General features: G+C 42.2%; 1 protein-coding gene across 8 annotated transcripts in view; it reads left to right on the top strand.

The window, feature by feature from the left end:
- Nucleotides 1-16,789, top strand: part of NPNT (nephronectin) — a 112,613-nt gene that overhangs the window by 13,944 nt on the left and 81,880 nt on the right. For all 8 annotated transcript variants that reach the window (XM_075608677.1, XM_075608657.1, XM_075608629.1 and 5 more), the window contains exon 2: nucleotides 3,756-3,856. In XM_075608677.1, coding sequence (XP_075464792.1) covers nucleotides 3,756-3,856 — 101 coding nt within the window. The remainder of the gene's footprint in view (nucleotides 1-3,755; nucleotides 3,857-16,789) is intronic.

Here is a 16,789-nt window from a genome sequence, read left to right as displayed (position 1 = left end):
ACCAATATATTCTCCTTTTTATGAAACAATGTACAGTACTGCATCTCCTCTCTGTAGCTGCTTCACTGCACTGGGTGTAATTGGCACTCATTTCAAGGTCTATCTTTACAGATCCAATCTAGTTGCTACCGTACACTGTTTGGGATCATATTTATCTATTGAGAAGCATCGTCTGAAAATAGTCAATTTATATGGATGCTTCACTATTCCTATGTGCTACAAATATACAATTGTAAATACACATTTTATTCTGGTAATTTTTGCAGTAGGAATGCTTTCTCGATTGAAGTAGAATTTCCGTTACCAGTTTGTATGTGACAAAGCACTGCAATGTGGCACAAGCCCCTATGGCAGTGAAAAGGTTAAGGTCAATATTTACTACACAGTGCTTTGCCATAAGACAGGCCTGCACAACTCGTAAAGTGAGAAGGGCCGAACTGCTCCAAGGAAATTTTTGGCCGCACGGTTAAAATCATCATCATCATCATCATCTCCTCCTCCAGCACCTCTCATCATCATCATATCTCCCCCAGAACCCCTCACTATCAACCTTTACGATACTCCCCATCTATCTCTCATACCCCCATCTCTCCCCCTCACCCACACAATACTCCCCTCCACATCAAACACACAATCCCCCCTCCACATCAAACACGCACTCCCCCTCTCCACATCAAACACACAATCCCCCCCTCCCCATCAAACACACAATGCCCCCCTCTACATGAAACACACAATCCCCCTCTCCACATCAAACACACAATCCCCCCTCCCCATCAAACACACAATGCCCCCCTCCACATCAAACATATCCCTCCCTGCACCTCCCATCACTCTCCCCCCCTGCACCTCACATCACTCTCCACCCCTGCACCTCACATCACTCTCCCCCCTGCAACTCACAAGGAAAACAGAGTCGGGCCGCACAGGTAAAACAGCATTTATTATTCTAAATAACACATTTATTTACGATGTTTACTTGAAACAAAATTACATTTAAAATACTCTAATTCAAATGAATTAATTTCCTAATCATCCATGTCAGCAGCGCCCCCCCACCCCAAGTCAGCATCCCTCCCCAAGTCAGCATCCCATGTCAGCAGCCCCCCCAAGTCAGCATCCACCCCCAAGTCAGCAGCCCGCCCCCATGTCATTTCAGCAGCCCCCCCAGCCCATTTCATTTCAGCAGCCCCCCAGCCCATTTCATCAGCCCCCCTGCCCATTCCATGTCAGCAGCCCCCCTCAAGTCAGCATCCCATGTCAGCAGCCCCCCCCAAGTCAGCATCCCAAGTCAGCATCCCCCCAAGTTAGCATCCCATGTCAGCAGCCCCCCAAGTCTGCATCCCCCCCTGAGTCATTTCAGCAGCCCCCACAGCCCATTTCATTTCAGCAGCCCCCCAGGCCATTTCATCAGCCGTCCCCCCAGCCCATTCCATGTCAGCAGCCCCCCACAAGTCAGCATCCCCCCCCCCCAAGTCAGCATCCCATGTCAGAAGCCCCCCCCCAAGTCAGCATCCCATGTCAGCAGCCCCCCCAAGTCAGCTGGAGCAGGTTGAGGGGGAAGGGGGGTTAGGGGGATTAGGAGAGAGCGCGCAAACAGGTTGCTGAAGCGCTCTCCTACGCTGGAGCTCTCTTCCTTTCCCTACCAGGGAAGGGGGGGGGGCTGAATGGGGTCCGTCGCGGGCCGCACAGGGTATGTTATGCAGGCCTGCCATAAGACATCTCATTGGAAAGGGTCCTGTGGTATAGCATTGCTTATTAAACAAGGAGATTTAGGGAGAAGGAGCACTGACTTTGATAGCTGGGGAACCAGGTTCAATTCCCGGAGTCGGCTCCTTGTAACCTTGGACAAGTCACTTTATCTCCCTGTGCCTTAGGTACCAAAAACATAGATTGTAAGCTCCACGGGGCAGGGACCTGTGCCTGCAAAATGTCTCTGTAAAAGCGCTACGTAAAACTAGCATCGCTTTACAAGAACATGCTACACTATTATTATTATTATTATTATAAACATACCCCTAAATGTATATTCACTGTTACTAAGCTTTTATGAACGGTTTCTTCTTGTTAATATTATCATGGCAAAATGTTCTACTTGACCTGTTGATAAAATCCATATCTGCACTGTCTATTTTCCCATCTCAGTTAACACATTTGTATTTATGTATGTGTATGTTTTATGGATCTCACTTTCCAAAGAATGCAGAGGTTACCAAGTAAGGTTCATGTAATCAGTTCATCTAACTTGTGGCATGTTCTCTGTAGAGTCTAATTTAATGAGGGTCAAGAACCCTCAGGCCATGCAGAAGACACTGATAGGTCTTTAAATTCCATTCAAATAAGTTAACTGTGTCCTGTGTGTGTCCATAATCTACTCAAAGGTTAAGCACTGGGCTATTGGTTAATTGGCATCTACATTTCCAGTTTAAAGACCAGTTATCTGGCAGTCTTTCGCTGGCTTCGCAACTTGGATCACACAAATTTGCACTCGGTCTCTGACAGTCAACATTAGTCAACCTTTTTATTCATTCAGAGCAATGAGGGTATGTATTAGGGATGCAGTTCTGATTATTAAACCACTGATCCTGATGTAAAATAACACTTTTCATTGTTTTAACTTAATTTTAGTGCATCTTGAAAGGTTCAAACCCCTGATATTCGTCTTTTACAAGGTATTTGTTAACGCAGTCTTCAAAAACAAACTCTAAGTCAAGCATTCAAGATGCGTATTTCAAGTCCCACTTGTGAAGGAGGGGTTAAATGCATGCCAGTCATCTGGATTATTGCATTTATCTAGAAAAATTATTAATAGCAAATTGCCAAAAGCAATTATGTCTGTGCCTGAACCAGATTTTCTTAACGACTTTTCCAAGGAAATCTGACTCCGATCACCAGGTTCACATTGCTGCAGCTAAACCCACTTGTGTTTAAAACAAATGCAAAAATAACTTCTCTTGGCTTCAGGAATCTGTGACATTAGTACCACAAAGTGACTTTCTCTTGAGGCCTGTCCTTAGGACATTAATGGTGCATTCACTCGTGGTATTTCAAATCTAATTGTGATCTCTTTGGTGCTTAGCCGCTCTTTATAAGTTACTTTAGAAAGCACTAAAGATGATGCATTCCTTCTGTGATTAATAAACAATCTGCATTATCGCGCAGCTCTCTTTTTTGTTACATGTTGACATGAGCCTGTGGAGATTTGTTATCCAGATATTTAAAAAAAAAGAATGGTTACATGAAAGCAGGGGCTCCCAATAATCAGTTAATTAGAACTGTCCACTATTACATGATAGAGTTTCTTATTCTAATTAATGACTAGGCGTTTGATTTGTTGAAATCAACTTGTACAATGGTAAGGCCAAAATATATCGTTTTAAGTATCCTGATCATCAGAATGTGTTCATTTAATTGTTCATTCTTCGATGTTTACAGCTGAAAGGTAGAATATGTTAGGGGTGATCTATACTACAAATCAGAAGCCAGGGAGATTCTTCATTGCATTCTGTTACGCATTTCATTTGTAGTACCGCCTGAATTTAAAAGTGCGCAGAAGGGATTGTAGCGAGTTGGGGTTAAATCTGCCTGGGTCCATGTTGTTACTTTCCTTGAATGTTCTTTTTATGTATGCACAGAAACTGTTGTGTGTACAACATATGATGATTATATTATTTCATGGACTATTTAAGAAAACAACTATTTCAACCTCTGAGTAGAACGTGTTCCAATGATAGATCTTATGTGTCTTTGCACAGGTGGCCCAGACAGATTTCCTCCTCCACAGGACTCTGTCGATACGGCAATAGGATTGATTGCTGCTGGGGATGGGCCCGCCAGTCTTGGGGCCAATGTCAGCGTGAGTATTGTCATTGCTGGGGCTTTTTGCCATCTGGACGGGGCTTCTACACATTTATTAATATCTTCCATACACTATAGCAGGGCTTATTTAATAACAGGGGCTTTTGCACGTGCAGATGTGATATGGTGACAGACACTCATTGCCACATGTGGGTTCAGCATTGTAGCTGTCATGAGACCAGACATGAAAGGAGACCACATTGTGACCCTTATTTACTAACCAGTGCTGTTCCACAAGACACCTTTCAGTGCTGAAATACACTATATGGCCCATTTACTTCTGACTCCGGAAGGTGTCTTGTGGAATAGCGCTGCTTAGTAAACAAGGGTCTGAATTTGTAAAGTATTTGTGAGGGGACAGGGCCCATCCTAACACCTCTGTTGCTGAAGGTTATGCAGTGTGTTGTGGTGTCTGTCTGGAAGCCGAGTGGTTGATTGTTGACTGCTCTTCCAAACCGGAAGCCGCCACTTAGTCTCCCACTGTGCTCTCTTAAAGCAAAACAGCTTGAAACGTGCATTCTAGCCACAGCTAACCTCTTCTCACCATCAGGTGGACCATTGCAGATATGTTTATTAGCATTGAAACTTCATGCCTGAGAGCCAAACGACATTAAGCATAATAAGTGGCAAAGCAATGCCTGGCTGGCTCTCTGGCATGGATTAGGTTAGTAAAAAGAGAAAAAAAATGGTGATATTAGCGCTTTGTACTAAACAATACTTATTGGTGTACAATAATACAAATACTTGAAATAATAAGGCGAGGCTGCCAAGAGATGCTGACCCAAAAACAAAGTCAGCCGTAATAAACAAAAAAAAAAACAAATACAAACCGGCGCCTAAAATTGTCCAAAGATAGTCTATTGGGGATCCAATTGGACCGGGACACACAGTTCCAATTCAAGTCTTGTGCTTCCAAAGTTGTGACCACGACCGGATGTGACGTGATATGTGGAATCAAGCAGAAAAATAAATCATAGTGCAAACTGCTACCCAGAGGGACATACAGTACAAACACTAAACAAACAACAGATAAAACATAGTGCAAACTGCTACCCAGAGGGACATACAGAACAAACACTAAACAAACAACAGATAAAACATAGTGCAAACTGCTACTATTGGGGACAAGACAGTACAAACACTAACCAAACAACAAACAGATACAGGCAAGGCTGACTAAATGGGAGAGCTAATTTTAATACAACAGGTTATTTAAAACACAGTTGAGAACACAACAGCAGACAGCTGGTCCGGTTGTTCTAAAAACCAAAATCCTACTCACGACAAGTCAGGAGTAAATGCGCGGTGGATAATGGACATGACAATGCAGCAGCTTGTCCACCAGTGGCGTTGGGCTGATTTGGAAGCATGTCCGACGCTGCAACACCTCCTAGTGCGATTGTCCGTCGCTGGGGGTGTGCTTGGGGGCAGATCCTTCTCTCACTGCTACAAACCGGATGCGCGTGGCACACAGCCTGCAAGTGTTCGTGACGGAAGCTCAGGGAGTATAATCCTGTATGCTTCCAAATCAGCCCGACGCCACTGGTGGACAAGCTGCAGTATTCTTATGTCCATTATCCACCGCGCATTTACTCCTCACTTGTCGTGAGTAGGATTTTGGTTTTTAGAACAACCACACCAGCTGTCTGCTGTTGTGTTCTCAACTGTGTTTTAAATTATCTGTTGTATTAAAATTAGCTCTTTCATTTAGTCAGCCTTGCCTGTATCTGTTTGTTGTTTGGTTAGTGTTTGTACTGTTATGTCCCTAATAGTAGCAGTTTGCACTATGTTTTATCTGTTTGTTTAGTGTTTGTACTGTATGTCCCTCTGGGTAGCAGTTTGCACTATGTTTTATCTGTTTGTTTAGTGTTTGCACTGTATGTCCCTCTGGGTAGCAGTTTGCACTAGGATTTATTTTTCTGCTTGATTCCACATATCTCGTCACATTCGGTCGTGGTCACAACTTTGGAAGCACAAGACTTGAAGTGGATCTGTGTGTCCCGGTCCAATTGGATCCCCAATAGACTATCTTTGGACAATTTTAGGCGCCGGATTGTATTTGTTTTTTTTTATGGATTAGGTTAGTGATAACATATCTGACATTTTTAACAAAAAATTTATGGAGGTGCCCTGTTTATAATTTAAAAAAAATAAATAAATGCAAGAAAAATGTAAAATAGTTTAGTCAAAACATATAACTCTTCTCACCTAAAAATCCTGACCACGCTGATGTAATATTCAGTTCACAAGGATCACCGTTTTCTTTTTAGTTCCAGTTATTATTCAGATGGCATCTAAACTGCCACTGTTATAGGGTAACATTTTATTGTTATATAATAATAATAATAATAATAATAATTATTATTATTATGTTATATCATACAGTATTACTTAAGTTCTGTTAATGAATCATAAATCATTAGCTTCTTCAGGTAGCAATAGCAACCCTTGTCTTTTGCATTTCAGACCCACTGTCAGTCAACTTAACCCCTTTGGGCATTAGTTGCTGCCTAGTACTGAAATCCAATCCGTGTTATTTTTAACCAATTATGGGCAGTGTGAGTGAAGTGATGAGAGGCAGATGGCAAGCTCTTCTGGAATGCATTCATCGTAACAACATGTCACTTTCAAACTGCACTCTCACATACCTATCCGCTGTAGATTAGTATTTGTGTACCACAATAGTAATAATAATAATAATAATGTATTTCACATAGTGTGCCAGTAGTGGTATTGGTTGAGAAGAAGTGTACATTTATGGTACGTAATGGGATAACTTCTAATGGACTAAGGGCCTTACTCTATGATGTCTGAACTTGCAGTTCGTGCTGTTTTTGCCAGAAAATCTCCATTGAAATGAATAGAAATTTTGAGATGAAAACTGCCCGAACAGCCACTTTGGAAAATATAGAATTGCCCTCTAACATTATAGTCACTGTATCTAGAAGTGCAGGGACTTTCAGGGCCTTACAAGTCTCCTCTTCAACTGAAACGCCAGTATCATGTCGTTCCATCAAAAGAGATCACAATAATCACTGTAAATTGTTAGAATATATGGACAATGACTTGAATAAAGAAGAAAATCCTCAGCACTCCCCAAAATCTTGTTCAAATTTTATTCACCACATATGGTAATCACATAAGCCCGGAGCAACGTTTCGAACCTTCCCGGGCCTTTCTCAAGCTCTGACTGGCATCACATAACAACACAATTTATATAGAGCAGGTAAATAGTGGCATCAAAAACATCTGGAATGTCCTCATTGTTATTTATTGTAATATAATGAGGCGTCCCTGTTAGGATTGGGTTGCCATACGTTTTGCTTTCTCAATGACATAGGGTAGTACGCTGCAGGAGTGGGTTAAAAAGGAACAGCTGTGGACATTAATAGTTGCTGGATTGCACCAGCTCCAAATGGAGATGTGTATGTAACTCTCCCGGCAATGGAATGAAATCCCTAACCATATTTTGAGAAGTGCAAGAAAAGGAGCTACATGATGTGCTCTCACTGTATCAGCGCATGGTGATAATGAAAGAACATGGAACGCTGGTATAACCTGGCCTTAATGCCATGTGTTTCATGCGCTGTGGCGACTGCCACTGAGATTAATAGAACTTTAATAGGAAATCAATGGTCAACAATGGTGTTGATTAATGGTGCAATATAATAGATCCCATTATATTACTGTTCTGAATATTTCCTTCACTAACTCCACCTAATGGCACCCCCCAAATCACTCACTGATGTGAACAATTAAAAGTGCCTTCATACATTTGCACTCAGAGACTAAACAGCAAATTATAATGTCAGGTGTGCCATAACTTCAACTGTTATATTTTCCTAAAAGCTGAATCTGTAGGAAGATAGAAGTACATAAGATATACTCGGCACCATTACACATTAATGAATCTATTAATTCTGATAGAGGGGGGAGGGAGAGGGGAGGCACAGACTGCTGCTTTATAAGGAGAGGAATTTGAAATGCATGTTTGTATTTTCATCAACTAGTGCTTCAAAATATATGACTTCAATTTAGCAACTGAAAAAAAAATCTGCTAAATACTGTAACAATAACAGTCTGGCATGATAGCGCTCTAGTACTGAGTTTCTTGGTGATTAGTGCATTAGAAAAAATTAAAGTAAATAGAAAAGGTAACGCTCCTAAACCTTTTTGTTCCATGTGCCGCTTGGTAAATATGGCCATTAAAAATCCTCTATAGGTGAAATACCACTTAATGGCACTTATGTGAAATATTAGAATCTAATGGTAGTAGTTTTTTCCCTTTTTTTTAATGATAAAACGCCAGCGTTTAAAAGATATGTTTCCTGAACTACCACTTGCGGCAGAATGAAATGACCAGAATAAAATAATTAGCCTACTTCTTGCAAATTGGCAGCATGAGGTGAAGTGAAGAGCTATAGAGTTGTGCTAAGGGAGCCCTGTCCCGCCCCTTCCTGCCCTGTCCCGCCCCTTCCTGCCCTGTCCCTAGCCATCTACATGGAATTCAGGGAGTAGAAGTGTCATCAAGTGGCCAAAGCAGCTCCTTGGCAGCGAAAGTGCCTATCTCCTGCAAAAAAAGTGAGATGGTGCATAAGAACCCTTGCCCAACTGGCTTCTGTTGTCACTCTCCAAATTAGCATCTCTAAAGTAAATACAAAAAATTGCTTGATATGGACGCCTGGAATATTCTGTGAATCTTATTCCATAAAACGCCGTCTGGTGCCAGATTACCCCTTACCACCTATTCAAGTGGATGGGCCAGAAGGTGAGCCTGTATGCACTTTTTGGAGAAACATTGTTAGTCATATAGGATATTATGTCGTCATATCAGGAAAATTTTATTTTTATCCCGTGCTGTTGGGGGCGAGCTTTTAAAAAAAAAAATTATTATTGTATTTTCACCAAATAAAGCTACATGCAAGATCCAGTAAATGATTTGAATATAGTCTTGGCCAGAAATAGCATGTTACACATGGAGCCAGCTGTCACAGTACATGACCCAGCATGCTACACATTTACTGTGTGCTGCATCTTGTTGGACTCGCCTGGCTGTGTACGTTTTGTACATGTTGTGCTTAGATTGCTAATCTCGAGGAGAAGATAAAGGAAAATACTTTTGAAATCTTGATGATTTACTGCATGGCCAAATGGTACATTGTTGCATGATTTGTTACTCTCTGTCCTCCTGTACAATGAGGGGGGTTATTCACTGAGCTACCATAGTGCCGATCGGGACACTTATTGCCTGGGAAAACTCCCATGGGTGTCGATGGGATTTTCAGTGCGATAATGCCCCAATCAGCACTATCGCAGCTTAATGAATAACCCTTTAATGAGGCAAAGACGTTGTGGGAGTGGAACATGAAAATGGAAGGAGGGTTTTGGCGCTGCAAAATCAAATAATTTATTTCAAATATACTGTATATGGAATTATACTCATGTAAGAAGCTGGACCTAAGTGCTCTTACAGTAGTGATGTTGGGTTATTAGTGCCGAGTGAGGGTTAAATGTACAGTATTGTATATAAATTAATGCTGTTTCTAAACAAAAAACAAAAGTATTAAAAATAATTTTGAAACATTTTTAATAGTTTTTTTCGCTGGGTTCGCTTCAGTAGTTTTTCTTTACCTTGTTTAAGTCACTCTATTAGAAAGGTCAATCAGATTTATTCACATATTTTCCCTGTCAGAAGACAAATTAGGCGACCGTTGTACGTATGATTTTAAGATACTTGAAATTGTCTTCTGATCAGGGCCGCCAACAGAAATCTTTGGGCCCAGGACAAAATAATTAAGCAGGGCCCTGTCCCCACTATCCCCCTAACGCACTGAGGGTCCCTGAGAGGGGGAGAATGAGATACTGGATAGAGGTAGGGGGGAGGGAGAGAGAGTAAGGTGAGAGAGGGGAAGGGTAGAGAGAGAGAGAGAGAGAGAGAGATGGAGAGGGGGGTGGCGGGAGGGGAGGAACAGAGTGTGCCCACTGCTTACCTGCTGCGCTGGAGGATTGAGGGACCTGTTAGAGGCCTGTGCAGGGGTACCGCAGAGTTGCCTGCTGGATGGTGTCCAGGGAGATGCCTGACTCCCTTCCACCGGCCTATAACATTCTGCCTCAGAGAGGTGCCTCTAGCAGGCCCCCTCTTCAAGGTTTGCCTGCAGGGGGAAGGGATCCTTTACTCAGCGGGCCCGGGACAGGACTCCCAGCTCTCATCCCCGTCGGCGACCCTGCTTCTCATATGATATGCAAGGCATCATTCACAAAGGAAAGGAAAAGCAATCCAAATCTGTTCTTTTCTCAATTATATGTATTTTTAATAACGTTCCAAAAGATTCTGCTTACACGTTTTTACAGTCTTGGGGTTCAAATATTATGCCAATAGTTTTAGTTTTAGAGATTTAGGCTGAGCTCATGTGGCGGCATCGCTACGTGCGCGCGCTTGCCTCTGTGTGCACTTCCGGGACTCTTACCTGATTGCCAATGGTAGTTCAAGTGCGCGCGGCGCTGCGCGCGTCGACGCTGTTACATTTTGCTGCCACAACTTAAATTGAGATTTTGGGCTGTAGCCGTGTGACGTCAGCGTCACGTGAGCTGCTTCAGCCATTGAGGGCGAACTAGCTCCATGACGCAATCACCACGCCCCTTGCCATGCCCCCTAATCTCCTGCAGCAAGTGCACACATCGCTGGGGCTGCAGGAGCGTGCAACCATGAGCTCAGCTTAGGGGTAAATACTCAGAGGTCCGTTAAATCTGGCCTACTAACGTGACATTACCTAAGTAGGTAACTGATGTTAGGTTCCCTGGGTTAAGCGTGTAGCCTCAAAGCTAAATACATCCAACAACGACATCCGTTAGTGATCTCATTAGCATAGGCTTAATGGCATGTTACAGTTGGCACTGCCATGCGTTAGCATCAAATAACATGGCGTTAAGTCTGTCTAACATAAAGGTGGCGTTACTTCTATCAGGTCCCTCAGTAAATTACAAAACGAGAAGACAGGAGAGGAAAAGAACCTGGTAGATAACAATACGATGGTTAAATCATACCCAACTGTAGTATTACACTTATCCAGACCCTGTGAAAGACTTATTTCGGCAGAAATGCCAGTTCTATGACCCAACTAATCCGCCGTTAAATCCCTGAGTTAACTTTATCGGAGCTTGGAGAATATGTGTTGTTAGAGGGAACACCTCTTTTGCATATCGTTAGCACTAACAGCCTTAGTAACATTAGGGCTCGTTACGGCTGAAAACAGCACTTAGTGCAACGAAGATCCCTGGTAGCACTTAACGAGACGTTGACGGAAGTTAACGTATCATAGTTATATAGTTATATAGTTACATAGTAGTTATGTAGTAGATGAGGCTGAAAAAAGACATACAGAATCCATCAAGTTCAACTTATGCTACATTTAGACAACAGATATTTATCCTTTATTTGTATTTACAGTATATTGATCCAGATTAAGGCAAGCACAAAACCCTAGTGAGACATCATCCAATGATATCTCATAAAATAAATACATTCCTTCCTGGCAATCAGATTACGAACTGGCAATCAGATTACTTCCTGGATCATCCTTCCCATGTATACTTATTTGGAATATCCCTGTATACCTTTCCTTTCTAAAAAGATGTCCAACATTTTATTTGAAAATATCTATTGTATCTGCTATCACAGTCTCCATGGATTCTAAAGGCCCTTACTGTAAAAAAAAAACCTTTATTTTGTTGCTGGTAAAATCTCCTTTCCTCCAACCTTTGGAATGACCTGTGTCCTTTGTACTGCCCTTGGGAAGAATAGAAACAAATGAATCAAAGTTCAATTCCAGTGCTCCAGAGTTTGCCCGTTATATCAATATTTTCATTCACATATTATATAGATTATAATTGCACTGATCGTAAGATTATACAGTAGTTGTAATTCCGGATTGTAGACGGACGTTCACAGAGGTACACAATTTGGAGACGTTTATAATGTGAAATTATAATAAGGCTTTATTGTTCCTTTTCCTTTTCATCAGGAAATCCATCCAAACACAGGGGGGGGGGAACAAAGCTTCTATTCACTTGGGAGTATTTCTAGTGAAACACTATGCAATAATTCACATCTCCCTTAGTCAAGCATGACTCGCAGCCCAAAAACATATAGCATGAAATAATCAGATATAAGCAGTCTCTTAAGAATAAAAGTCTCTCTGTCTCTCCAGCTCTTGCTCCAGTTTCTGAGCCTTCTCACGCTCCCTCTCATACAGAGTCACCTGGTATCGAAGCTCCGCTTCCAACGATGCTCTGAAGACATGCAGCGTGGCCTTTAGCTCCTCATACTGTTCTGTGGGGACGTACTGGGTACTCAGACGTTCCTGCAGCGCTTGTACCTCTTTAGCAGCCTGCAGTTTTTCTTCCTGTAGCGTTTGCTACTTCTCCTCAGCATACTGGAGGTGTGTACGCAGACCTTGCAGTTGGTTCTGCAGTCGGTGCTCTGCGTCAAATTTTTCCTTGACTTCTTCTGTTAAAACTGAAAGAAGAAATTTTTCAGTTAAGTTTTCTCTTTTTAATCTTGAATTTTCTCCTTTTTCAGTCTCTGTATTCTTCAGGGCCTCTTTGCAGTCCTCCTTCCATTTACGCACATCTGCTTTGAGAATGACAATCTCCTGGCGTGAGACTTCCTTCTCTAGGTTGAGGGTCTGAAGCTCCTTCTGAGAGACTGTGAGATCTGTTTCAAGATTACCAAAAGTTTCTTTAGCAATGTCCAGCTCCTCAGTGCGACTGTGTAGTTCCTTTCTGGAAACTTCCAGGTCTGTGCGGCAGCTGTTGGTCTCATGATGTGAGGCATCAAGTGCTCTGCGGAGTGTCTGAACCTCTTTCTGAGATACGTCCACTTCTATCCGGACACTGTTGACCTCCTGTTGTGAGGCATTCAGCTCTATACGAAGAGTGTGAACCTCTTGCTGGAAGACTGTCATCTGCTTCAGTGCCTCCTCATACTTCCGCTTTAGCGTAGCCACCATTTTATCAGATTGGCTCTGCTTTTCATCCATGGCGGAAATAGTAGCCTTTGCAGTATCTAGCTCAGTCTTGAGATCGTCCAATTCTGTCCTGGCTAAAGAGTAAATTGTGAGCACATCTTTTTGTAGCCTCACGTTATTTTTCTGTAGCTCTGTGTTATCTGCTCTCTCAAATTTCAATTGTTCTTGAAGTAGATCACAGTCACGCCTGCCAATTTTCAGGGCGTCTTCAGGGCTGGTCAAGGGATCGTCACTCACTGGTTCCGGCTCCGCTTCCCTGGGATGACTGGTTGAGGGTTCCCCACTGTTGGCACCGGACAGACACTTCTTTGGGGTACACGACTTCTGCCTTGGGCCCTCTGGATATTCAGTTAACTGCGGGACGAATTCTCCATTTTCTCTAGGCTGCAGGGCAACTCGGTTCCCCTTTTCCTCCACAGGATCTGCGGACGTGTCTGTTCCTTCCACGGTAAGTGAAGAACTGCTTTTCTTTTTCTTTTTCCGCCTTTTTGATTTGGATGACACCGTCCCTTCAGGGATATTGGGGTCTCCATCTTCATTTGAAATTTTAGCAGCTTAATTATATACGCCAGGCTTTTCTTGCAGTTGCTTTAGCTGACAGAAATATTGGGTGATCTGCTGCTCCCCTTCCGTCTCCTGTTGATCATATTCGTCATCAAAGGGAGCGGTCTTTTCTGTTCGTGCCGAGTTCAGGCACCCCCACCATTCTTGGGGTGTTTTGTGAGTGTGACTCGGTTCGTGTTCCCCATAAGAGATGTCTTCCTCTTTATTGGACTGGAAGGGCCACTCTTCCGTGGGGTAGGGTTCATTACAGGAACGCTGCATCTTGTCCTCCATTTTTAGGCTATCAGGTGTCATTTTCTTCCTGACCTCAGGAGGCGCTATTGCAGCTGTTGCCACTGTATTTGCTAGAACTCCCAATTGTGGTAGTCCTACAGATGGGCATATTTTGCTTGTAGAGGTCGTAGCTCTCACAGGCATCTCTGTAGACTTTTCTTTCTTGGATAATTTTTTTTTTCAATATCAGCAGTACTGTGCATGCATTTTCTTTTATCAGGTATACAAGATGTGCAGTTGCTAGGTAAAAAAGTCTATTTGCTTTACACCATTTTCTTGCAGGGTGCAATCTCCCCGCTTCAGCAACAGAATTTGGTTTTCTGCCTGAGTTCAGTAATTTTCAGTCTCATCTTTGGGTATTATGGCATTCACACTTCACACTTTGGGTGTCTGTTTTTGCTCCCAAGATATATATAGGCAGACTTTTTTACTTGCAGAAAAAAAACATTCTTTGCCTTGGACTATTTCTTTCATTCCCGGCAGGGTGACTCAACATTCAGCAATTGGTTTTGAAAAAACCTTTTACACAGTTCAGAAATCACTTTTTCCCCCTATAGGGCAATTTTACACTCAGCATTGGTTTGCTAAAAATTCCCCTGCTTCAGCACAGTCTTGTATCAATTTTCACACTTTTCTGCATATACTCCATTCACAGCTGGTAGTCCTATGCGGTATGGCAACCTTTATATTCAAAATCAGTACCACTCGTGGGTCACCATCTGTATTCACTGCTTCAGCGAAACTTTTGAAAACAACAAACACCTATCCCTTTTTAAGGGCTGACTCACTTCTTGAACCCTGACTATGGCTGAAAGGCAGAAACCCTATTTCAATGACCATATTACACTTTGTGATAGGCAAATTAAGGTTTAGCTACTTCAGCAGTCTCTTCTGGGATTTTGTAAGTTTCAGTGCAGTGTGGTTTCAGTGGTGTGTATCCCTTTAATTCCGATCTCTGCTGCATGAGGTTTTTTTTTTTTCTCAGATTGTTTGTAGGCAAAAAGCATAAAAAAAAAAATCACACAAAAATCTCCGGTCCTTTTTAACTACAAAGACACCTCTTATCCGACTTCTGACACCATATGTAGACGGACTTTCACAGAGGTACACAATTTGGAGACGTTTATAATGTGAAATTATAATAAGGCTTTATTGTGCCTTTTCCTTTTCATCAGGAAATCCATCCAAACACAGGGGGGGAACAAAGCTTCTATTCACTTGGGAGTATTTCTAGTGAAACACTATGCAATAATTCACATCTCCCTTAGTCAAGCATGTCTCGCAGCCCAAAACCATATAGCATGAAATAAGCAGATATAAGCAGTCTCTTAAGAATAAAAGTCTTATCTGTTTCTTGGAGGGAAAATCTTCTCACTTCCTGGTTCAGCTTCAGGTGTAGTAGTTTTCCCGGTGTCTTGAAATCAGCTCTGCAGTGCAAAGCTCAAGACTGGTCAGCTCTCAGTCAGAGCTAAGGAGTCACTTCCTGTCTGAACAGACAAGTTTTTGTAAACAATCTAATCAGGCAGGTGGTGTTTAGTAACTAACTACCACACTGCTAGATTAAAGGCACATTACTGAACAGGGATAAGTCCCCTGTTACACGGATCAACATGAAAAACCGTATTCATATATAGTCAATAATACTCCGAGATAAGAGGTGAATCTACAAACTTGCGCATGGAGGGAGTGACTGCAATCCCCACAGGAATGGTGGACTCGGAACCCCTCAGGACACTAAAGACTATGAACACCTCCTGGACCTAGACGTAGAGATATAATTTAATTATGTAGTCTAATAAAGTTCATAAGAGACGTGAAGAAAATAATAATTTCCAGTACTCACAACCATGTTGGCAGGTGTCCGGAGGTAGCGTGCTCCCTGCTGGTGATGAAATGCAGCATGTGTGATCCCGTGGGGGAAGGAAAAAAGCGGTGCACAGCTGTATTGAAATAGGGGCTGGATCACAGTAATAATAAAACCAATTTATTTGGGCTTATCGCAACATTTTTGATAAAGCACCCATAGGCGCGGAACTCATCAGAGGTCCCTTTGCCTGTCCTATTTGTTCTTCTTTTTATGATGTTACGATAAGCCCAAATAAATTGATTTTATTTTTACCGTGATTCAGCCCTTATTTTATATACAAATGTTATTATTTTATACAGCTGTGCACCGCTTTGTTCCTTCCCCCATGGGATCACATGCTGCTTTGGGATGAATAGTTCATCCCATAGTTATCAATAAATATTTAACAGACTTCGGCGGATCTACCCCTTAGAGTTCAAATTGATGAAGGGTCATCATGCCCGAAAAATAAGTAATCTAGTGACTAGTAACTAGTAAATATTGGTATAATATTTGGACAGAAATGTTCACCTTAGACACAATTTAAAAAGAACAGTATTGGTCTTTTTTTTTTTTTAGTGGTGGAGACTAAGGTGTGTAAATCTAAACATTAAAGACCCAGTGTCTGGTCAATTTTAATATGGATGTAGCTCCCCTCCCAGTGAAATTGTTTTTTGGTTGTTGCTGCAGAATGGTAGTTGTGCAATGGGGAATTTCAGTATTAACTGCAAAATGTAGTAAACAATGCAGTGCAGTCATATCATGAGTAATAGAGGTGCCTCTACCTAAGGTTACTTGTAAATTATCATAGATTTGAAAGCAGCAAACCTGGCTATTTGTTTTTTTACCAGGATTGGAACCGTGTCCTCTGAATCTCTTTATTTTCAGCTTCAGGGACCCCTAGTTTTAGCTTCCCGTCTCCTCCCATAAGCGTGGGCCAATAGGAAGCTGCCACGGATGATAATTCTCCCTATTGGATGATCACTTGTACCATCTTTTAAAAAAAAACAGGAAGTGCACCAGCAACTAAAACTGTAAGTATCCTGGGAACCAAGGGGGGTCCCTGGGTCTGACAAAAGAGCGGTTCGGCTCATGAGAATCCCACGGTTCCTATCCTGTTACAAAAATGTTTTTGGGGGGGGTTGCTGCTTTAAACTACAATCTTGCCAATATAGGTCAATGGTGTGTATATATAGAATAGGGCAAATGCTAGCCAATGCAT

The sequence above is a fragment of the Ascaphus truei genome, chromosome 1 (assembly GCF_040206685.1).
Source record: "Ascaphus truei isolate aAscTru1 chromosome 1, aAscTru1.hap1, whole genome shotgun sequence".
NCBI classification, from domain to species: domain Eukaryota; kingdom Metazoa; phylum Chordata; class Amphibia; order Anura; family Ascaphidae; genus Ascaphus; species Ascaphus truei.
Note: the sequence above shows the minus strand (reverse complement) of the source record. Positions and strands in the feature narration are given on the sequence as shown.